The sequence below is a fragment of the Microcebus murinus genome, chromosome 6 (assembly GCF_040939455.1).
Source record: "Microcebus murinus isolate Inina chromosome 6, M.murinus_Inina_mat1.0, whole genome shotgun sequence".
Taxonomy (NCBI): domain Eukaryota; kingdom Metazoa; phylum Chordata; class Mammalia; order Primates; family Cheirogaleidae; genus Microcebus; species Microcebus murinus.
The window spans coordinates 46941250-46965505 of NC_134109.1; the positions used below are offsets into that span (position 1 = coordinate 46941250).

General features: G+C 41.8%; 1 protein-coding gene across 2 annotated transcripts in view; it reads left to right on the forward strand.

Moving 5' to 3' along the window:
- The first annotated feature begins 18434 nt into the window (after positions 1-18434).
- The window catches only part of PYGL (glycogen phosphorylase L), a 37560-nt gene continuing 31738 nt past the window's right edge, over positions 18435-24256 (forward strand). For both annotated transcript variants that reach the window (XM_012757991.2, XM_076004037.1), the window contains exons 1-2: positions 18435-18735; positions 23893-23994. In XM_012757991.2, coding sequence (XP_012613445.1) covers positions 18493-18735; positions 23893-23994 — 345 coding nt within the window. In that variant the 5' untranslated portion in view covers positions 18435-18492. The remainder of the gene's footprint in view (positions 18736-23892; positions 23995-24256) is intronic.

Here is a 24256-nt window from a genome sequence, read left to right on the forward strand (position 1 = left end):
GGGAAATGGAAAAACACACATAATCCCATTTGTTCTTTAAATTATTCTATAGCCTCACAAAGATGCTAACAAGGTCTAGATTACATGCAGGGGGTACCATCACAGCATATGTGACTGACAATGGCCATATTTGGTAGAGAGGCACTTTGACCCCCAACTGTGTTTGTTAGTCCAAATAGGAAAGTAGCATGTATTTGGGGGGTGGAAATGCATGCTATTGTGTGTTTTAGGTTTTTAAAAGTTGTATGCATTTAATGTTGTACTTGGCTTTGGTTTTCTCCAAAAGAACTAATAGTGAGTCAACGGTGCATCTTACAATCTCTAACAAGAGCTACAATTGAGAAATTCAGTCACCCCCCCATATCCACCAGTTCCACATGGGTGGATTCAACCAACCACAGATGGAAATTTAAAAAAATAATAATAATACAACAATAAAAATAATACAAGTTTTAAAGATATAACAACTATTTATATAGCATGTACATTGTATTAGGTATCATATGTAATGTAGAGATCATTTAAAGTACAAGGTAGGAGGTTGTATGCAAATACTGTGCCATTTTATATCAGGGACTTGACCATCATGGATTTTAGTATCTCTGGAGGATTTTGGAACCAATCTCCCATGAATACGCAGAGATAACTGAACTTGATAAGATGCCATATATTGAATCTTATTGTTTTCCAGGCAATGCACTAAGGGTTTTCAGTGAATCATCTTACTTAATCCTCATCTTACTTATGCATTTTTACTATTACCACTTGAGAAGTGAAGAAACGGAAACACAAAGAGGTTAAGTAAATTGCCCAAGGTCACACAGCAGGCAGGTATTAGAGCTAGGATGTGAACACAAATAGTCTAACTCCAGGGCCATGCTCTCAACCAGTAGGTTATATGATACTGTGATTGCCACACATAGAATGTACCACCTACAACACATGCGTTCATTTAATAAATATTTAATGAGCACCTATTAAGTGCTAACCACCATTATAGCATTGCTATGACTAGGGATACCAATGAATAAAATAGACAAGGTTCCTACCTTCTTAGAGCTGATATGCACATAGGGAAATGCAAATAAACACATAAACAAATAAAGATCATGATAATTTTAACTAGTAATACAACACAGGAAATACAATAGGCTTAGGAGATAGAAAATGATGGAGTGATCAATGATGGCCTCTCTGAAGAGGTGATATTTGGGCTGAAGGAGGAGTTCAGGGGTAAAGCCTTTGAGGCAGGAACAAGCTGGATAAGCCCAGTCGCTGCAGAGCCAGCGAGGCTGCAGTGCAGTGAGAGGGAGGAGAGAGGAGGGAGGAGGGAGGAGAGCTGTGTCTGCCCCTTGGGGAGCCCACAGGGCCAGACCACAGAGGCTCCTGCAGGCAAGCACCCCAGTTAGGAGTCTGGTTACACAAACACCCAACCTAACTCTGGCTGACCTGAAGGCACAGAAGGAGTGTGTGAGAATGACATGGGCTAGCTCAGACAAACAGGAACCAGAGTAGCTCTGGGGATCAAGGCAGCAGAAACTGATGAACCTCTGGTCTTCTCAGAGCCCCCTATGGGAGCATAAAGACTCCAGCTCTTTCTCATCTTTTTGTCTCTCTGTTGAAGGTTTGATTCTAGAATGACAGTGTCTGATTTTGCTTGGGCCCTGTGTCTGTCTCTTAGCTGAGGGAGAGCAGGACCTCATGACCTAGAATCCCAACCACTGAGGATGCCAATCTGAGTGCTATTTCCAGAAAAGTGGGGATGTATGTTGGGCAGCAAAATAAGCAACGTCCTCCACACCATGATGAAGTATTTGGACTGATTCCAAGGGTAGCAGGAAGCCAGTGGTGGGTTTTAAGCAAAGTGACGTTACAGGTTGGTTTGTGGAAAATGGAATTAAAATATAAAAATTAAAAACATAAACGTTATTTCTCAACATCAGCTCTATCAAGGTCAAGAAACTTTTGTAAGTGATGTAAGTGACACCATCCCTAAACATGTAAGGGTCTTGGGAATTTAACCATGTCAATGCAATCTTTTTTACATTATTAACTAAAGAAAAATGGGTGCTCCTTAAAGATTTCTTAAGATAAAGAAACAAAAGCAAGTCAGGCAGAGCCAAATCTAGACTGTAAAATGGATGCCTAATGATGTTCCATGGAAACTCTCACAAAGTTGCCCTTATTTGACAAGAGGAATGAACAAGAGCATTTTCATGGTGGAGAAGGACTCTCTGGAGAAGATTTCCTCGGCATTTTTCTACTAAAGCTTTGGTAGAAGCTTTATTACTCTCATAATAAGCAGATATTATTGTTCTTTGAGCCTCCAAAAAGTCAACAAGAAAAATGCCTTGAGCATCCCAAAAAACTGTTGCCATGACCTTTGTTCTTGACTTGTCCACTTCTGCTCTGATGGGACCACTCCCACCTATCAGTAGCCATTGCTGTGGTTGTCCTTTGTCTTCAGGATCTTACTGGTAAAGCTGTGTGCCATCTCCTGTTATAATTCCTCAAAGAAATGCTTTAGGATCTCGATTTCACTTGTTTAAAATTTCTATTAAAAGCTCTGCTCTTGTCCTCAGCTGATGTGGGTGCAATGTTTATGGCACCCATCCAGTGGAAAGTTTGCTCAACTTTAATTTTTCAGTCAAAATTGTCTAAGCTGAACAAATTGAGATGTGCATGGTGTTGGCTATTATTTCTAGTGTTAATCACTGGTCCTCTTTAATTAGGGCACAAGCAAGATTAATTTTTTCCTTGTAAAACAATGTGGATGGTCTACAGCTATGAGGTTCATCTTCAACTTCATTTTGTCCCATCTTAAACCAAGTTATCCATTTGTAAACTACTGATTTGGAGGGGGCATTGTCCCCCTAAATTTTTCATAAAGCATCAGTGATTTACCCAGTCTTCCACCCAATCTTCACCATAAATTTGATGTTTGTTCTTGCTTCAATTTTATCAGAATTCATGTTGCTCTGATAGTGGCTCTTTTCAAACTGATGTCTTATCCTTAGTGCCTCAGATTCTATTCAGACATGTTATAACAAGTTAGTATGAGTTTATTTTGGTGTCAAAAAATTGAATCCATGGCTAATTTTTTCCTACCCTACCTCCTCTTTTCGTACCCAGTATGGACTGTCCCTCTTGGGGACACCACAGCTGGAGACAGTGGGTATGCTGTGGCCAGGAGGTGATGCTGCTATTGGAGGGCTGAGATGCAAGATCTTCAGAAGCCAGCTATGCTCACAGTACTTTGTTCACATTCCTGAGAACAAAAATTTTATTTTCAAGTGTAGCATAACAAAAGGGAGGGAGTTATGAGGATGACTAGAAGGATAGTAATTTTTAAAACTCCAGCCATTGCTGCCTATAGGACACTGTAGAAAACTACTGTCAGAGAAAACTGCTTTTTTTCTTCTTCTTTTCTTTCTTTTTCTTTTTTATTTATTGTTTATTTATTTTTTGTTATAATGCTTTAATGGAACCTCTGATAATGCAAAAGGAAAACCCCAGCCCAGCTCAGCAGGGGCGACTAAGACAACGTGATGCTAAATTGTTCTATATAATAATCTGAGTGTTTCAATATATATTTTCCATGAACTTTTTGAAATGCCCTAGTATCTATGTAGAGTTTTGAATGAATGAACAAATGAAGCTTAAGTCTGTGCCTTTAACTTCTGGATGTGTTCTTTTTTACAAAAGCAAATGTTTTAGAAATGGCAGAACGCAAGGAGACATTTACAGTCTCAGCAGAGAATAAACAGTGAGAGGGGAAGTTCTCTTCAGTATTGACTTTATGTCTCAGAATACCAAATGCTCACAAGTGATTTAGCTCAAAAAACAACAGAGCTTATACAACTCAGTAAAAACTGGGACCACAGCCAGCTTTATTCAATACATCTTTTCCAAGCAATGAACACGAGAAATCACTGCCTCTAAGCTACTTGAAACTGAGCTAGGAAATTTTTTCTCATGACATAGACCCACAGAGCTGGTAAACATACAAACACACACACACACACACACACACGCACACACACACAACAATAACAACCCAATTTCATTCTTTGAGTCTTACTGATCTAAAAATCTATCTCAACATGAACTCTGGGGTCACAAAAACCCAATTCCCAGCCCAGGTCAACCACTTACTAGATATGAGCTTAGGCAAGTTAATTAACCACAACAGCTTTAGTTTGTCATAAACTGAAGACAACAATACCTACACCATAAGGTGGTTGTGAAGATTAAGTTAGAAAATAAATGTCTAATGCAGGACCTCATTGGAATTCCTCTTGATTAAGCTCTTAAGTTTATCCTTGCAATGGAAAATGATCAGTATGTAATTAAATATTCATTGCTATTATGTTTGCAGTGAGGATGTGGAGGAGAAAAATGTTTTACAAAGCATTTTGGCCTTGAGTAACGTTAAAAGATTCATAATTCTTGAGTACCGTTCCCACCAATACTTCATAGGGCAGGCGACGATAATAACTGCTACTGTTACTTCAGTGTTCACGGTGTGCCGGGCACTATTCTACGCACTCATATTTATGAACTCATTTAATTTATACAACAACCTCATGGGGTTGGCATTACAATACCTTCCATTTTAAAAATGAGGAAACTATAGCAAATAAAGTTTGTGTATCTGCCCAGGGTCACACAGCAGATAAGTGACAGAGCTGTGATTTGAACCCCCACATGTCAGCTCTGGGGCTTTCACTTTTAACCATTCTGCTCTACTCTGCAAATAGCAGACAAGCACTAAGCCACACACATCCCCAGTGGACTGCTCAACTCTCTCCCTCCCTCACATGCAAAGCTATTCTACTTGAGATTTGGAGTAACAAATTAAAACTCCAATTTTATGTGTGTTTTGTAGCTCCTCAAAAATAGAGTTAAAGGATTTTCAAGTTTTAACAGTACTTTATGTGAATGTGAGTTCTCTGGGGGCAGAGACCACGTCTTCTTCAATACTATTCCACGCACACTTTGTTCCCTATAAGCTGTTCCATGTGCATGTGAACAAACCAACCACACCACCCACGCACACACCCTTAACACATACTATTGTGCAAGCCTTCTCAGCTCCATCTGCTCAATAGACATGGTGCTCTCCAAGAGGATCCTCCAAGAGGATCGCCAAGATAGTCTAAAGACACTCACCTCTCTAGGGCCTTATTCCCCACCTGGTGTCCTGGAGGACAGAAAACAAGGCCAACCTCAGGCAAAATATCCAAGTCAGCAAGATGTCTCTTTGGTACCCTCTCACTTTTCTTTCTGTGCCTATGCTCACCAGGAATACAGTGTCCACAGTGTGCGAAGCCTCCCACAGCCACTCCTTACCCCACGCCTCCAGAGCCATGCTCAACGCAATCTCTTTTCCATTTCTGTCAATCAAATCTCCCCGTCTTGGCTGTCCGGGTTATTGCTGATCAGGATGATAATCTCTAATACAGTTTCTTACAACTTCCCACTAAGAAATCCACAAAAGCTTCTTAAAATGTAAAAGTTTCAACCACATTAGAAATTCTGTCAACACTTTGACAGTGCCTAAAAAAGAATTTAGAGCAATATCAGCATAAAAGGGGCACAAAACATAAGTGTGGCCAAGATGCAAAGGAAACTTGTTGGAATAAAAAGGCTCCACCCTCTGGGACAGAGAGGCATGGTCACCTAGGAAGGAGAGAAAAGAAACTTGGGTCATGCCAGCAGCTCAGAAATGCAGACCTGCACAAAATAATACCCAGGCAGCTATGTGAAGACTCCTCTGCAGCCTAGAGGACACCCTACCTCCTCTTTTCGTACCCAGTATGGACTGTCCCTCTTGGGGACACCACAGCTGGAGACAGTGGGTATGCCGTGGCCAGGAGGTGATGCTGCTATTGGAGGGCTGAGATGCAAGATCTTCAGAAGCCAGCTATGCTCACAGTACTTTGTTCACATTCCTGAGAACAAAAATTTTATTTTCAAGTGTAGCATTACAAAAGGGAGGGAGTTATGAGGATGACTAGAAGGATAGTAATTTTTAAAACTCCAGCCATTGCTGCCTATAGGACACTGTAGAAAACTACTGTCAGAGAAAACTGCTTTTTTTCTTCTTCTTTTCTTTCTTTTTCTTTTTTATTTATTGTTTATTTATTTTTTGTTATAATGCTTTAATGGAACCTCTGATAATGCAAAAGGAAAACCCCAGCCCAGCTCAGCAGGGGAGACTAAGACAACGTGATGCTAAATTGTTCTGTACAATAATCTGAGTGTTTCAATTCTGTGCAGATAAGTTTTGGGGATGGGGGTTGTTTTGCTTATTTCATTTTAAGGGACTTCCTTTTTCTCCTGGCAAGCCTAGAGATTGCAGTTGGAGGTCTGAAGACAAGAGGACATGGGGAAATCCATTCTAATCCAAAAGAGTGGTCTCCAGGAACATGAAAGCAGAACAGGACTCACAGACAGAAACAGCCAGTAAGGAATTCCCTCTGACAGTGTTTGTCTAATGGTCCTTGGGTACAATTATGTCCGAGCTCCAATTTTGAAATATTCCCTGTTCTATGAGAAAATCTTGTATCTTTCATTACAACCTTCCCTGCCAAGTCTTTAAAGAAGCTTCCTTAAATAAACAGTGTCAACCTTAAGTGAGATGCCCTTATATGATGGAGACTAAGTGATTTAGGATTGTAGAGTAAACCAAAATGGGCAGGATCGACTGTGAATAAGCCAGCATTCAAGCAACACATTTCTCTCATATTTCTTCTAACATATATAATGCTTTCAGTAAAGACAACCCTGTAAATAAAAATGTCTCAATTTTATTACATATTTGTACTTATTTTTAAGTTTTCTGTTGTCTCCTGTGTTGACCTTTTTTCCTTTGCGGTAGGTCAATTCTGTCTACTGGACACATGCCTGTTAAGCTGTTGGTTTTCCTCAAATGTTTGGCTCTGTTTGTGTTGAGGGTATATTGAACTATGTTGGTAGTTGCCATTTTTTTTTCAAGATGTCCTTCTGCACTTGGATTGCTCAAGACAGAGGAGGATGTAGGCTGAATAGGTAAAGTCTCCCTGACTCAGCTGTGGTTATAAATTACGTGGGATATTACATTTCTCCTGCCCCAAACTATAGTCCTAAAGCCTTACATTTGAGAAGAAACACTCAAATAATTGTATTCCCAGCTTTATCCGAAGAGCTACTGTGAAAACAGAGGTAATGGCTCATCTGGTAACATAATTCCCTAGTGGGTCATTGTGTTAGGGGTCCTAACACAATGTTAAGGGTCCTAACACCCTTATGTTTGATGATTTGTTAGAAGGACTCACGAGACTCAGACAGAAGTAGTTATATTCACAGTTTCAGTTTATTGCAGTGAAAGGACACAAACAAAAATCAGCAAAGGAAAATGGCACATGGGACAAAGTCCAGAGGAAACCAGGCACAAGCTTCGCTTCCAGAATCCTCTCTCAGGGGATTAACACAGGACATGCTTAATTCCTCCAGCAATGACATGTGGCAACATATGCAAAGTGCTGTCTACTAAGGAAGCTCATTAGATTCAGTGCCTAAGGTTTTTACTGGGGGCTGGTCATATAAGAACCCTCTGCCTAGCACATACCAAAATTACAGAATCCCAGAAGGAAAGCAAGTATTCAGCATAAGCCATATTGTTTGTACAAACAGTCCAGTCACAGTAAACAATCCTTGTCAATGAGGAGATGGTAGGAAAACTCCTGAAAGTCAAGCTCCCAGATGCTGGCCATGAGCCAACCTTACAAGCAGCCCTTTCTAAGGACAGCTGTCTCAGGGCTTCTACATGAGCTCTTTTTCCACCCAGTGACCAAGAGATCTCTTCCACCACCCCCACCTCTACTGCTGACCTTGGTGTTGTTCAGGATTCTGTTGTATAAGCCCTAGTCTTGAAGACCCTATAAGGGGTTGTGGGAATTCTGGTTCTATTCACTTTTGCCATTAGTACATTAAAAGTTCTCAAAAATATATGTGTTGAACAAATTAACCGTGTAAAAAAAAAAATGGGTAATTTAAAAACTGAAAGAAAATACTCCAAAATACTAACAAAGGATGATGTTATTCCATGTGATTTTTATCTTTTATATTTTTCTATGCTTTCCAAATTTTTCTAGAATAAACACGTTCTATTTTTACACTTAGAAAACTAGAAAAATGAGCATTAGTTTCCAACAAATCTAAGTAGAGTAGATGCTCCTGTAGATTAGCTGCAGAATCTGCAGGGTGGGACTACAATCTACAGGATAACTTTGACCTGAGGGATATTGTTGGCCACAGACATCCTGGGTGAGGACCGTATCACGAAGCATGTGTCCCTTGGAACTCAAACTTAGCACCATTCCCTTTCATTCGATCTTCATAGCTTATGAAGCTATGAGAGAGACCTGATAGTCAACACTTAGAACTGATTTGTCAGCATATTAACTAAAAATAAAAACTTAGAAGATTTACTGATGTTTCCTGGCTTCTAGTGGTAAACGTTGCAAACTGTAAGTGCTGCGACCAACTTTTAACCATCTGCACTGCTAGACATCATTTCTTAAAATATTAAAATTTACTTTCCTAAATATATCTTCCTGGAGTTGATATTAAAAATTAGCTTGCAGGACAAGGCATTCTAAAAATATTCTAGGTAACAGTAGAAAACTATCTTACAAGTTTTTAAATTTGGCATGAGCAATGCAGTAGTTTACATTGTTACCATTTATTATGACTTATGATAACTAATGAGTATTCAACATTTACAAATCTAAAATTATCAGTACTAGCTACTCTAAGTAATACCAACTCTTCTTTCTAGCCTTCTAGTCAAATTCACTTTCTTCATGGATTTAACCCCTTCATTTCAAAAGAACCATACATCTGTACCCAAATTACATTTCCCATGTAAGGAAGAAAAATTCTTATTAAAACTTATATGTCAGATTTAGCAATTATACATCCAAAAGATATGAGGACATGTGTGCAAAAAATAAATGCACAGAAATGTATATGGCAGCTGTGTTCATAATAACCAAAAACTGGATATGACCCCAATATCTATCAGCAGTAAAATGGATAAATAAAATTGTGCTACATTCATATTACATAATACTACACAACGATGAAAACATACACAATTCAGCAAGAACATAAATGAAACTTACAGAAGTACTGTTGAGTATCTGAAGTCAGACAAATAGAGATATACCGTATACGGTTTAAAACAGGCAAAATTAATCTACAGTATTGGAGATGAGGGCAGAAATTACCCATCAAAGAGAGAATGATAGGAGAGGGGGTCCAGGCTGGGCTTCTGAGCTGCTCATAGGGTTCTGTAACTCAGTCTAGCTATAGCAGTGGTCCCCAATCTTTTTGGCACCGGGGACTAGTTTCATGGAAGACAATTTTTCCACACAGGGGGTTGAGGGGGTGGGAGGCGGAGTTCAGGTGGTGATGCGAGCAATGGGGAGCAGCATAAAAACAGATGAAGCTTTGCTCTCTCACCCATCACTCACCTCCTGCTGTGCAGCCCCCTGGTTCTTAAGTTTCATGGAAGACAATTTTCCACAGACAATTTTCCACAGATTGCCAAGGGGCAGAGTTCAGGTGGGGATGCATGGCCCAGTACCGGGCTATGGCCTGGGGGTTGGGGACCATAGAGCTACAGAACATGAGTTATTCATTTGGAAAAATGCATTGCAACACAAATTTAAGAGTTATACACCTGTCTGTATGTTTACAGCTATAAAAATATTACTCTGCCTGCAATAAAGGGGTTTTACAAAGAGACCGAATATTAAAAAAAAAAAGATACTGTTTATTGAAGTTCTTTTAGTAAATCTTTGGTAACTTTAAGAACCTGACTTTTTTATATATAGACATATACATACACACATATATATACACACACATATTTCATATATATATGTCATGCATATTTCTCCAGTTCCCATGAGCCATTGAATCAGAGGATATTCCATTAACTTCCACACAAATGTCACTGTTTCTTGCTCCCTCCTCTTGTCTTACAGACCCCTCATGCTGGCATGCCATACCCTGTATTTCTGAGAGTCTCCAAAAGGCATCCCCATGTGGTCCCAACCCTGCTGGCAATGCCCTGCCCCAGCAGATACCACAGTTCATCCAGATCCTCCTCTAAGCTGTGCAAAGGTAGTTACAAGAGAATGACTCACCTGGACCTCTCGGAAAGTAAAGCAAGGTCCCTGGGGTCTGAGTATTTCTTATAAAGCTTAGTGAGAAAATTCTTTCAGTGTTTGCTAACAGCCCTTTATGTGCCCATGGTACACATGCTTCTAGGTAGCTGGACCAGGGAACAGAATCCAGAAACTGTTACAATGCCACAATCAGATTTACTGCTCCCCTCTGACAATTAAGGCTTCTTTCTGGGTCAAGCAAATCACCAGGATCCCTCTCCCTTAGGGTGAGTTCTCACCCAGGAAGCTCCTCAGCCTTCAACAGCCACCCACAGCTTGCTAGACATGCCCACATCTATCTAAATCCCAGCAACGAGCATGACCTGATGTCTTTCCCAGATGACTCCACCTCCCCCAGGCACACTGAGTTCACTCAGGCCTGTCTCACCAAATCACAGATGTGCCCAGGCAGGCAGGCCTGAAACCCCGTGCCAGACGCCAGCCCAGCTCCCTGGACTTTGCTATTCTAATCCTATAAACCCATGTGGTTGACCGGGAGGCCCAAGCCACTGGCACATCAAACTTTGAGTGTTCTCTAAATATAGCATAAGAAAGTGGAAATCTTATGCTTTTAAATAATTTTTAAAATTTCTCCAATGTGCTATATCAGAATAAATTATTTATTTTTTTGTTTTTTTGTTTTATTATTTTTTATTTTAGCGAATTATAGGGATATAACTGTTAAGGTTACATATATTGCCCATGCCCCCCCCCTCAAGTCAGAGCTTCATGCGTGACCATCCCCCAAACGTTGCACATCTTAAGATTTCAAAAGGGAGAAAGTGCCATCTCTTTATGCTCTATCTAGAGTGATAAAAATAATCAATTTTTACTTATCTTCTTCAGATAATGGGCTATTTTTTTTTCAAAGTATTTTGGTGCATCAATGTCTGGAACAAAGAAAGACAGAAAGCAGTGATTAAAATTGCAGTCACATCCTGCTGAACCATTCCCTAACCAGAGATGAATTCAAATGGCAAATCCCTCCACCTGCTGGTACCAGCCTGTCACTGCAGTTCACGTGGAATCTTGTTCAAAAATATAAAAGACATGAAAATTCTAAGTGAGGCAAAACTTCTTGTTTCCATCGTAAGCTAGAAACATGTTATGATTTGATGACTGAGACACTATCATTCAAGAGGGTGGAGAAGGAAACAGAACTTCCCAAAAGAAAGAGAAACAGCTGTTATCATTTGGCTTCTAGACAAATACAAAATGCTCTTTCCTTCCTGTGATCTCAGGCAGCACTTAAGGTTTGGGTCACTTGTCTGCCTTGTACCTTTATGTGAATGTGGTGCTTTGACCTAGCTTAAAGGTTCTTGGTAAGGCAGAGACCATTTTTCATACCATTATGGCCTCTATTTTTTGTACATTAGTGATGAGCACAGTACCTTATATACAGTGTATGCTCATTCAATGATTGCTTTGCTGACATTCCAAGTTGGCCAATACCTTAGATCCTTCATCTGGACATGATCATAGGGGTGTTCTATAGTCATGGTTGTTAAACCTAGGGCAGGTTGTAAACTGACAACTCCCACAATAAGCATATGGAATTATACTTACGCATAAGGCAGGAAGAGGGAGATAAAGGGAAGGAAGCAGTTCCTAGAAAACAGGGTATTGGGGAAACAATGTGTGTAGTTACTCTATAGTCAATTTGGTTCACTGATGTGTCCCAAATGCCCAGCACAATGCTGGACTCATAGTAGGTGCTTAGCAAATATCTTCTTAATAAATCAATAAATTGGAAACATTGAATTTGAAAATCAGAGGTAGGTGATGCTACGCAAAACTATGCTTTAATGAACTATAATCCTTCTAAGACAACAAAAAATACAAAAAGAAAGCCCTGCATGTATATATAGGATGGGCTTTCAGTATACCATCCAGACTCTGTCCTTGAAAATAATAAGTGAAAGGGAAGCTATTTTCTCTCTATAACTTTTAAGCTAGTAAATGCTATGCTTCGGTATCTAAGCAACTTACTAGTTGGAGCTTTAAAGATGGATAAACAGATCAGAGAAGTTAAAGTATTTGGCATTTGAGAACCTGGGGTTTGTGATTTCTCAGGTTTACCCTCTTAAGGAAAAAAAATTCTAAAAACCAGTAATATTTGTATAGGAAGCTATAGATTTTATACGGTTAAATGCCAGCAATTAATCAATCATGTACAAAGGGCAAGCCAAAATGTGGGGCTCAACTGGGGGTTTGCATAACAAAGGCCCTGAGACAAGATGAAAAGGAGACTGTCCCTTGTGCACGTTGCATCACAAATATCTGCTGAAACCCTATGCTTAGCACAGTATTCACTTCCTTTTCTTGGTCAGGATTTTTTATCTCTATTTTCAAAATTTTCCAAGTGACTCTCCTCATTCATTCTCATACAAAGTTGAAAGCTTTTTCTGAGACACGTCTTACTGCATTAGTAATAATACCAGAGGGTAAAGCAAATACAAACAGTATATAAACTCAGTGTGCAAGTGCAACTTTATAATTTTTTTCAGTTTAATTTCTAACATGAGCTCTTATTCCTCCACAGGGACAATTTAATCTCAATTAGTCCACTCAGTTAGGGACCACTCACCAGGGTTCCCTAGTGCTAAGGCACCAGTGGCAGGGGTGGGGGTGGGAAATCTCTAGCCTTGATACCACTCCCCTTGCATATTCTCTGAATCAGTCTTTGGCACTGGGGATGGGAGCCTTTGTGAACTTGCCCAGACTCTGACTGCTGAGACCCTCCAAGAAGCCACTTCTTGCCTAGGGTCCTGCAATCAACCTGGGCTCTTCCCAGGAGGTAAATCAAAGTCCTGGCCTTCTCTCAGATCCTCAAATTGCCTGGGGTTTCTGCTGCTTTCTTGCTTTCCTCAGGGAAGCAAGCTCCAGGCCCCTGGCTCCAAGACCAGTGACATCTCTACTCTGGCCCCTACCCCCATGTCATCTTCTCACTACTGATCCACTCGCCTAAGACCCTTGGCCCTCCACTCTTGATGTGTCTCCAAATGTTAACTTGGAGTTCACAACCAGGAAGGCTTGTTACGTTCTCAGAAATTAAAAGCATTTCAAGTGCCAGAGTAGCTCCTCAGGGGAGACAGAGAAAAAGCAAACTATCAGCAGAAAATTAAAACATTGGTTAATATTTTAAAATATAATCCCAACTCAGACATTTACATCTTAATGATGCTTTTACCACTTCTCCATTCTTGTTTTTAGAGCTTAGCCATCTTGTGAAAGTGGGAAGGACAGAGACAGCCTTATCCTTACTGTGCAGAAGTTGAGGTCAAGGCATTGAGTGATTCTCTGGTCTTAGCTTATTCCATAATAGGCATGTTAAGACTGTCAGTGAACAGATACAGGAAGAAGAAGGGTTGCAAATATTTGCAGCTTTTCAGGAACTCCCACTGGACCATGCCTAACAAGCCAAACTACTACATCAGTGAGCAAATCAAATAGGACAGGACCTGAAGGTGCCAAGAACATCTGCTTGTTTCAAGACAAGCCAAGTGTACTCAGGTAATAAGCCAATGGTCACAGTCACGGCCAATTACAGAGATGGCAATGCAGTCAGCCACACTGTCAGCAGATACTAGGGGCATTCAAAAGCATAATAAATCCAGGTTCTCAGTCATCTTTCTAAATATTTGAAACAGCAGAGCCTGGGTAGTAACTTTGGTTGGTAGATTCATACATTAAATATACTGAGTGGAAGATACCTAAATTCACTCATTGAGCATAAAATTCAGCTCACTTTTTACATCACCCCTCTTCAGAGGCTAAATGGCCTGTTTGTGGGGCCACTTTGGTCCTCTAGTATTTTCCTGGATTGCAAATATCACTAGAAGTAGGCCAAAAAGTCAATGAACAGCACAAAACAAAACAAATGCATAGGATAAGTAGGTTAGCTGAGATGCAGTCAGAATTCAGATTTACAGATCACAAACCCTGTTCCAGGGAAGGGGGTACAATATTCAAGCATCAGAAAACCTCTGCCATTACTTCCTGGTGAAGTGATCTTGAGCAAGCTACTTAACTTCTTTAAGCCTCAGTTTCCTCATCTGTGAAATGAGAATTAAAATAGAACTTTCCTCACAGAGCTGGTGAGAAGATGAAATGAGGTAATGCACATTAAGAACTCTGCTAGAGCTCCTGGAGAATGCTAGTTGCAGTTCTGATGAATCTGAAAGTGGTCTGCCACCACAATAAGCCTGAATTACCATGGATATTCACCTAGCTTTGTTTACCACATCTTTCTGTGGTGGTCACCAGAATGGCCTGGCAGACCCCCAAATGCAGGGAGTGTAACCGACCCGACCCCCAAATGCAGGGAGTGTAACCGACCCAGGACTCCAGGTAGCCTTGCAGAGGTCATGCCTCCCAGTGGGCATGCCCGCCAATGACTGAGAAGACCACCAGGGACTCCTGACAGCTGACAGGCTCCACAGCTGCTAGGGGCCTGCTAGATCTTCTTGGGACTGCCGAGCAGCCTGGGATATGCCCTCCTTGGCTCTGGGTCATACTTGCGTCACAGTCTGATACTCTCCCAGGCGAATCCGGCTCCCTCCCCATTTTCTCTCTGGCAAGCATTTGCCCTCATAAAACCCTTGCATGTTGAATCCTGTCTTAGCATTTGCTTCCCTGAAGACCCAAACTCACACACTTCCCATGATTCTTTCCTAACAGTGGGCAACTTATACTTGTTCTGTGAGGTCTGGACAGTTTGTTCAGCTGTTCACAAATGCCACTTCATTACAGCAGCCACAGGGGAGCAGCAGATGAGAAACAGAATAAGGCAGGTCATTGTGGGTAAGGCTGCTATAAACATGGGAGCAATTTAAATTGGACACTTTTTCAGGGACCCACAGTTTTTGGTGTTTCTGGTCAGGGAGAGGCTAAGGGAAAGGTTTTTAAAGATATTAATTTTCGTTTTCAAGTAACTTAACCTCTTGAGGGCTAAGTATCCTAGACTAGTACAGAATGAGAAGATTTAAAATGAACCTGGGACTCCACCAAGTTCCTCAAACTTCAATTACTCCTATACCATACTCTTTTGCCATACCCATGTACCACTCAAACTATACTGCTTTTCTTTAAACATATTCAATTTAACTTAAAATTTAAAAAGCAAAGTTCATATCAGAATGTTAACTTTAAAAGTGTCCTTTACCATAAATGGAAGACAATGTTATTAAATTCTAGCTAGATGCTAAAACTTAAAGAAGGTATAGAGTCTAGACCTGCATTCTGTTAAAAGATAGACTAACAAAGACTAAAGACATGCTAACACCAAAGACTTCCCAGAAAGACTAAAAGAGAAGTGAAAAGGGAAGAACTGTCTGGCAATGTGATTTATTGGCAGGTAAGGCTGGATCTATGGAGTACCCCTAAATCATCTGGTACCATCATGTTCTTTTTAACATGGGGTTGGATGATCCCTTTCCATGATTCTATAGTTTGAACATTCAATAGTTCATAGTTTTTCTCCTAAGAGAGATGTTCACCTCAGGGGTGCAGGCTCACTGACTGGATACTGTATCAAGAAAATAGTATGTTCATTAGTTCATCATTACCCTGGGTTTCCAACAAGAATTTAGTACACCTATGTAGCCAGGGGATCTAGCATCCACCTATTTGAAACTGACTTAAGCAAAATTAAGAAACAGAGTTTGCTTTTGGTATCTTGGATCTCTTCTTATGCACCCCCTAATTCCTCACTCCCCACCCAAGTGCCTAGACATTACTTTGCCTTCTGCTGCTCAGAGACCTTTGGGAAGGAAGATCCACACAGACCTGGCCTTCCTTCTTCCCAGCTCCACCTTATTTTTCATCCAGCAGTTAAAACTGATTGAACCATTTCACACCAATGTGTGAGTGACTCAAAACTGACTAATGCTGTAACAATCCTGAGTGCAAATAAAGCTGATAAAGAAACTTTTTTTTTTCTGAGACAGGATCTCACTCTGTTGCCTAGGCTGAAATACAGTGGCCTTATCACAGATTACCACAACCTGGAACTCCTGGGCTCAAGGGATCCTCCTATCTCAGCCTCCTGACCAGATGGGACAATAGGCAGGCACCACTATGCCCAGCCAAGAAACATATTTTTTTTTAACTATATAATTGTCAAAAGATTTTCTCTTTCAGCCTTCCCTCATACTTAACCACACTGGCTTTATTTATCTGTAAGGTCAATCATTTTGACAGGGTTCCATTTCTGCCCTTAATTCAGGGTATTTCTGGCGTCATCAAGATCCAAATCCTCATCCTCATTTCTCCTATAAATGCTTTCCTGTGCAAGTCCTCAAGATTGCAGGTATTGCATAAGGCCCAACTCAATCTCAGCTCTGCCCCAAAGGCTCGAGTACAAATTCCAGAAGCTAGGAAGACATGGGGTCTGGAAATTTTGCCAGACTTATAAGATCTGAAATTTCTTTTTTTTTTTTTTTTTGGTGAAGCCTGCATTTTGTCTGAATCAAATAATCCTGCCTCCCACCAATGCACTAACTCAAAATAATCAGCTTTCAAAGACATAGAATCAACCTAAGTGTCAATCAACCGATGAGTGGATAAAGAAAATCTGATAGACACACACACACACACACACCACACACCATGGAGTACTACTCAGTGACAAGAAAGAATGAAATAATGTCTTTTGCAGCAACTTGGATGGAACTGGAGGCCATTATCCTAAGTGAAATAACCTGGGAAGAGAAAAATAAATGCTGCATGTTCTCACTTATAAGTAGGAGCTAAACTATGGCTACAAGAGAACACATAGTCAAAACGGGGGAGGTCAGGAGCCGGAGTGGGATGTAAAATTACCAATGGGGTATGATGAACACTATTCAGGTGATGGGTACACTTTTGCCCAGACTTTACCACTATACAATATATTCTTGTAATAGCATTCAATTTGTACACCTAATCCTATTAAAATTTTTAAAAAGGAAAAAAACACAATAATCAGCTTTGGTTTATTATTAAAAGTAAATTCAGGCTGGGTGCGGTGGCTCACACCTGTAACCCCAACACTTTGGGAGGCCAAGGCTGGAGGGTCACTTGAGCCCAGGAGTTTGAGGTTACAGTGAGCTATGATTCTGTCACTGCACTCCAGCCTGGGCAACAGAGCAAGACCCTGTCTCTAGAAGAAAAAAAGAAATTAAAGTATATTAATACTAGTTTTACTAAGATTTTTCCAGAAAACTTAATTCCGGCAATGGGCAATTTCTAAAATAATAGATTAACACTACTTATTGAGGAAGGGGAAAAAACCCTCTGACATCCTAAAATGCCATGTTTTCGCCTTTGCCAAGGTTTAAATATATATATACACACAAACAAACAAATATCACCCAAACTGAAGGCGAACGGTGCAAAGATCAGCCTGTCCTGCAGATTACCACAGACTGGTTTGTTTTTTGCAAACAAGGCAACAGGCCCAGTGAGTAATCCCTTCATTTTCCATTTGCACATACACACACGCTTCTCTTTTCTCCCCTCACCCTCTTCGGGTAAAATATCATTTAAAGAAGGGGCCTGAGGTAAAAGCCGCGCGGTCTCCGACTCCCTGGCTCTTACTAACCCACCGCTGCAGGTAAGCGGCAGGGGGCTCCAAGCAGAGCGCGCCTGCGTCTAGGAGTCTAACAACTCGAATCCCTGAGTCCTCAAAAAAACAAATGAAAGCTGCAGAGGGGGCGCCCTGAGGATCCGGGACAGGGACGTGCCCGGACTGGCCGGGGAGGCGGGACTGCCGGAGAAAAAGCGTTCTGACCCCTCACGCCCCCTTCCGATGCTGGCGGTGGAACCCATCCCAGGTGAGAAATAATAATAATAAAACAGCAAATAAACATCGGTAAAGCAACAGTTTGCCAACAACTTGCTTCCCCACACAGACGTCCCGCGGCCGCAGACTGCGGAGTGGGGGCGGGACAGACGGCGCCTCCCCGGACGCTGCGGACCCGGAAGGAGCCTCCGGGTGGCTACGCGACCTGCCCGAGTCCCCCCAGTAAACGGCCAAGGGGCGCAGCCGGACCCCTGGCCTGCAGTGTCCCGGCCGCCCCGGCGCAGCCCCGCGGGCAGGGGTCCCCGGCCCCGACGCCAGCCGGCCCCGTCGCCCCACCCCGCGCGGCCGCGCCGGGGGAGCAGGGGCGCGGGCGGAGCGCGGCGGGGGCGGCGCCGGCCGAGGGGCGGACCCCAAACTTTCCTGCTCCTTAAAAGCGGCGGCGGGCGCGGCCGTCCCGCTGTCCCCGGCCCCTGCCCGCCGCCCGCAGCCATGGCCAAGCCCCTGACCGACCAGGAGAAGCGGCGGCAGATCAGCATCCGCGGCATCGTGGGCGTGGAGAACGTGGCCGAGCTGAAGAAGGGCTTCAACCGGCACCTGCACTTCACGCTCGTCAAGGACCGCAACGTGGCCACCCCGCGCGACTACTTCTTCGCGCTGGCGCACACGGTGCGCGACCACCTGGTGGGGCGCTGGATCCGCACGCAGCAGTACTACTACGACAAGTGCCCCAAGGTGCTGGCGGGGCGCGGTGTGGGCGGGGGGACCCCTGGTGCCCCTCGCACCGTGTCCTTCTCCGAAGCCCCGAAGTCCAGGGGATACGTGTATGGGCGGCGGGTGGGCGGCCCCAGGGACAGACTTGGCCACCCCACGGACGCCCCACTCCCACGTCCGCGGTGCTACCCACCAGCGCCCACCCAGACTACTGTGCCGTGCGCCGCTGGGGACTGCCTGGAGAGCAAAAGCCTTGCCTCCCTCGCCTGACCACTTCCCGAACTTTTGGGGGGCGTCTACTCTCAGCATTTAATGAAGAGGTGACGGGACCTTCTTGTCCTGTATGTCAGGCGCCCTTCTCGGCTCCTGACGTTCAGCCCTGAGCAAACAGACAAAAGTCCTGCCCTGGTGGAGCCTGGTGTTTAGGGAGCGGAGACAAACGTAGAGTTGTCGAGTGGCAATAAGTCCCAGGCTTTGCGGAGGGACTGCGTAGTGCGGGGCAGAGGGCGGGGTAGTGTGCCGCCCCAGCACAGAGCTCTGAAGGGCGGATGTGGAGCTCCTGCACTTTCTTAATTCCTGCGAGATGAAGGCTGAGACCAGGCAGTGCCCTGGAGACTGCTACCCCCTGGGGACATTCCCCCCACCCTCCCCAAGACCTCCTGCCCCCTGGAGACCTGCCCCCAGAGCGCTGGGGAAGGCTGTTCAGGGACCGCTTCCATCCACTGGCATGCAGGCAGGAATGAAGAGCTCCTTAGGGTAGTTTTTGGTCCCACAGAGGGAAGGGGACTAGAGGCAGATGGGAAGGACTGGGGAGGACGCGGTGGGGAGAGGGATTGTGTGCAGAGTGAGGGGTAGAGACGGCAGCTCTGGCAGCTGGAGTGAAAAGGTGGGTGTGAGTCTGTCTTGGGAGAAAAACTGGAAAAGCCTGGTGGAGGCATATTGGAAAGGGCGAAAGATCCGAATACATCCGGAAGGCAATGGGAAATGCATATAAACATTTATTAGAGTTTTTGTAAATATGCAAGTGTGAAGAAAAAAAATGGTCCATAATCCAATGTGCAGGAACTCCTGTAGGAATTTTTAAGAGAGTAGAAGAAAGTAAATCCTCCTAGGAAGAAATTGAAGCTATAACAAAGTTTTTCAAGTGGAAAATAACCCACCCTGGCCCCAGAGGCCTAGGCCTCTACCCCATGATAGCAACTGCTAAAATGTATCCTTAGAAATCTAAATATATCCTTAGAAAACACTTGGCATATACATATATTTACTGTATCTTTTTTATTTGCATAAAAAGATGCTAATAAGTACACCATATTGAATCTTGAATTAAAAATTATTTTTAGCCAGGCATGGTGGCTCACACCTGTAATCCTAGCACTTTGAGAGGCTGAAGTGGATCACTTGAGGCCAGGAGTTCAAAACATTCTGAGCAAAAGTGAGACCCCATCTCTACAAAAAAAAAAAAAAATTAGCCAGGCATGGTGGAGTGTACCTGCAGTCCCAGCTACTTGGGAGGGTAAGGCAGGAGGATCGCGTGAGCCCAGGAGTTTGAAGTTGCAGTGAGCTATGATTATGCCACTGCTCTCTAGCCTGGGCAACAGAGTGAGAAGCTGTCACAAAAAAAAAAAAATTATTTTTGCTGGGTGCAGTGGCTCATGTCTATAGTCCCAGCACTTTGGGAGGCTGAGGCAGGAGGATGGCTTGAGCCCAGGAGTTCACGGCTGCAGTGAGCCATCTTCAGGCCACTGCACTCCAGCCTGGGCAAGAGAGCTAGACCCTGTCTCAAAAAGGAAAAAAAAAATTATTTAAAAAAATTTTAAGCTGAAGAGTGGGATGATGAGCATATTTTAGAAACACACACACACACCCCTACCTCTGTAGCATTTAGCACCATAGAGCCTGTATGTTTCTCCTCCAGTGGCTTTCCTGGTACTTTATGGTTTTCCTAGTTATCTAGCTAGTTTCTTTTCAGGACTTTCCCTTCCTTCTTGAGCACAGGTGTAGGCCAGGTATTTTAACAGTGATACAGTGGGAGTACAACAGTGAGCATGTTTTGTTTTCACAAGTGTTAAAAAAGTATCTTTGACAGTTGTTCATCTAGACAGGATGGTTCCTGCCCTCATAGAGCAGGAAGGGGAACCAGGAGGTGTGCCCAAACTTCTTTCCCACCTCCCTTCCCTCTGGTAACTGTGCAGATGAATCCCAAATCCAGATCTCTAGTCTGAAATATTTTTCAAAATCCATTCCTAGATTTCTAGGTGCTTAGTGAACATACCTAGGTCTCCTGTTTCCTCAAACTCAGCATGTTAGAAACTCAAGTCATTATTCTTTCCAATTCTGTCCTATCTTCTGTGTTTCTAATTTTAATGCCATTACCACCTTGACAGTCACATAAACCCCAAAACTTTAGTCCCACCTTTGATTTTCTCCTGTATTCCCCATTCAGTAGGTTGCCAAATTCTGTTGATTTCTGCAGCTTCCCTTGAAATTACCTATTCTCCTCCATTCTCGCTTTCTGCTTCTTTGAGGCCATGGTTACCAGGCTGTTGCAGCAGACATCTAAGTGGTTACCTTGCTTCCGGAAGTGGTAAAACTGGTAGCCTGAGAATGACTATGGATAACAGGCATATTTTGTTGGCCAATAAAACATCTTTAAGTGGTGTGATTTTCAGGGCCTTCGGCAGGACTTACATAATCCTGTTCTTGGCTCAGTACTCCTCATTGTTTTATGTAGACTTCATTACACATTTATTTTCTCTGCTTGGGTTCTGAGGGTATTTGAGTGTGCTAGCCCATCTCATTCTATGTACTATAGTCCAATTAAGCTTCCTAAAGCAACACATCTTGTTCTGTGCTCAGTTATCATTAGCTCCGATGGCCTGCAATAGTCCTAAATTAATCATTTTAAATCTCTTCTCAGTCCAAGTGAGCCTGTTCCTCCTATCTTATCTTCCATTACCCTCCTGTGCCTACCTTGCTCTCCCATCGAACCAAACCCCACTTCTGGGCCCCTGCTTCACTTGCAGTGCCCTTCCCACTGCGTGTTTCGATGCCCCACTCTTGCCTGTCCTGCAAGTCTCAGTTTTGTTAATACCTGTTCCACATGTCTTTCCAGAAGTACCCAGGTCCTCCGATTAATGCTGAGAGTAACATAAAATAAATTTTATAAATATCTGTTATTGTTAAATCTTCTTTATTTTATCTTTACAAGCCTTTGGAAAATTTGTACTTTTGTATAATATACATAAAATAGTAGTAATAGTAATATTTTTATATAATTTATAAGATATATTGGAAATGTTCGAATATTTTACTATTAGGCATAGATTATAAATATTTAGAGACCATTAACTAAGAGTATGGCAGAGATCTATTTTTCAAAGTCTTATATATACCTAAATATAAGACGAGGTTCTCCCTTATTTATTTGTGAAAAAATAGGAAATCACCTTAAATTCCTGTCCTTATAAAGTGTGTCATGCAAGCAGGTGCTCTCTCATTTATTTAATTTTGAGCAACCAAAATTTTTTAAGGAAGACCAAGTGTTGGATATATGCTATATATATATATATATATATATATATATATATATATATATATATGTATATATATATATATTTATAAACAGGCTTTTTATAGATCACTAAAAAGAAAAAGGCAATACATCACAGTTACATTATAGACATGATGGAAATACACATAGGGAAGAATGAAAAAAATACTATGCTAATATTATGCAACTAGATATTTGTGGCTTAAGATACAGTTTCCTGTGACAGCAGTGGTTGTATGTGACAGCACCAGCCATGGGTGCAACTGAGGCCCTGCCCTCGTTTGGCCTATGTCTGTCCCGGGAAATGTACATTTTTCCAATTAGACAAAGGCATCTAATAGGCTGCTGAGGGTTCTAATAATAGCATTATAAGCATTCAAACAACCTGAATAAAAATGAAGATGATGTGCTCTAGAAAAGTGTTACATGCCCCATTATAACCTAAATGTTTATCCATGTGAAGACTTAAAATTTAATTGCTTCATAAAACAGTGGGAGTGAGTAAAATATCTAAATTGACATTTTCAAATAATATTTTAAATATATATTTGACTAATATGTTAAATATTATGGTAGGCTTTTATTATACTGAATAATATTCATAATTTTTCACATTTGTGGATTGGCCAAATATGTTTCTTTTTGGTCCTTCTTATCTTATGGAAATGGGGAAGGTCCCTAAAATTTGAAGTGACTAAATTGGTGCATTTACAAAGTTTTGTTGTTTTGTTTTGTGTCTGATAGAGAAGAAAGAGGTAACTGACATGGAGAGTAAGATATTGTAAAAGGAAATCGTGAAGCTACTCACTGGTCTGATTTTTTAATAAAATTAATAAACTTTGTATGCAAAAAGGTTCTAGGAAGGTCTGACCTTTGTACTTCTCACTTTCAACTCTGATGGTAGTTAGCTGGATTTTACCACGTCAAAGGCAAACTATTTCTAAGTCAATACAGAAATTTCCTATTTCAACAAGAACAAACACCAATTAACCACAGGTAGTCATCTTATTCAGAAGGAACTGTTGCCAGTAAATAGATGTTCTAGAATAATTAAATCTAAAATTAATTGTAAAACTACTTGCAGAAACCAGTCAAGGAGAAATATTTTCTAGCCATGAAGTGTGTGGGAGTTAATCTTTGTGTTTCTTGGATGACTTGAGATGAATGGTCATAGTCAGCCTACCTGACCCACACCCACTGAGGCATCCCATAAATATTTTATGAATAAATGGTGAGCTCTGGCAGTCTCCCTTCTGTTTGTCCAAAACATATGCTTTATTCATGAGGCTCATGAACAGGAGGGGGAAGAAAATACAAAACATTGAATCTAGTTAGGTGGATGTATTTGCTTTTTTCTCCCTGGAGGTAAAAGATACTGAACCAAGATACTGAACCAAGATACTGCCAATAATAGTGTATAAAATGTTTCTCCCAAAGCCAGTTGTCAATAACACTTTTTTTTATTGAGCCCTTCATGAATCAATGGGAGTCTGACTTGAACCTGTGATAAAGTAGCCTTGCTTATGTGTTTCTTATTGGTGGCCTAACATTATTCTGTGTTTTTGTGTTGACAAGTAAATTTGCCTTCATAGAGAAAACATGACCCCTTTTTTTCTTTATTTCAGAGGGTTTATTATCTCTCTTTGGAATTTTACATGGGCCGGACATTACAGAACACCATGATCAACCTTGGCTTGCAAAATGCCTGTGATGAGGCCATTTACCAGGTACACTGTTCCCATATTTGTCTTTTCCTCTCCCTTTAAATTTCAAGTTCATTTCAGGAACCTCAGGGATGTAGCACAATAAAATAAAAGTGAAAAATTGCCTCTATAGACATGGCTATTGCAACCTATTGGAAATATACATGACTAGCTATCTCTGGTTTAAAAGAAACAACCAGAAAAAGAAGTTAGAGAACTGGTTATAACTTATAATAATTTTCTTTTTGCAACCAAAGTCTTTGACAGCATTCCCCAAAAAATTACA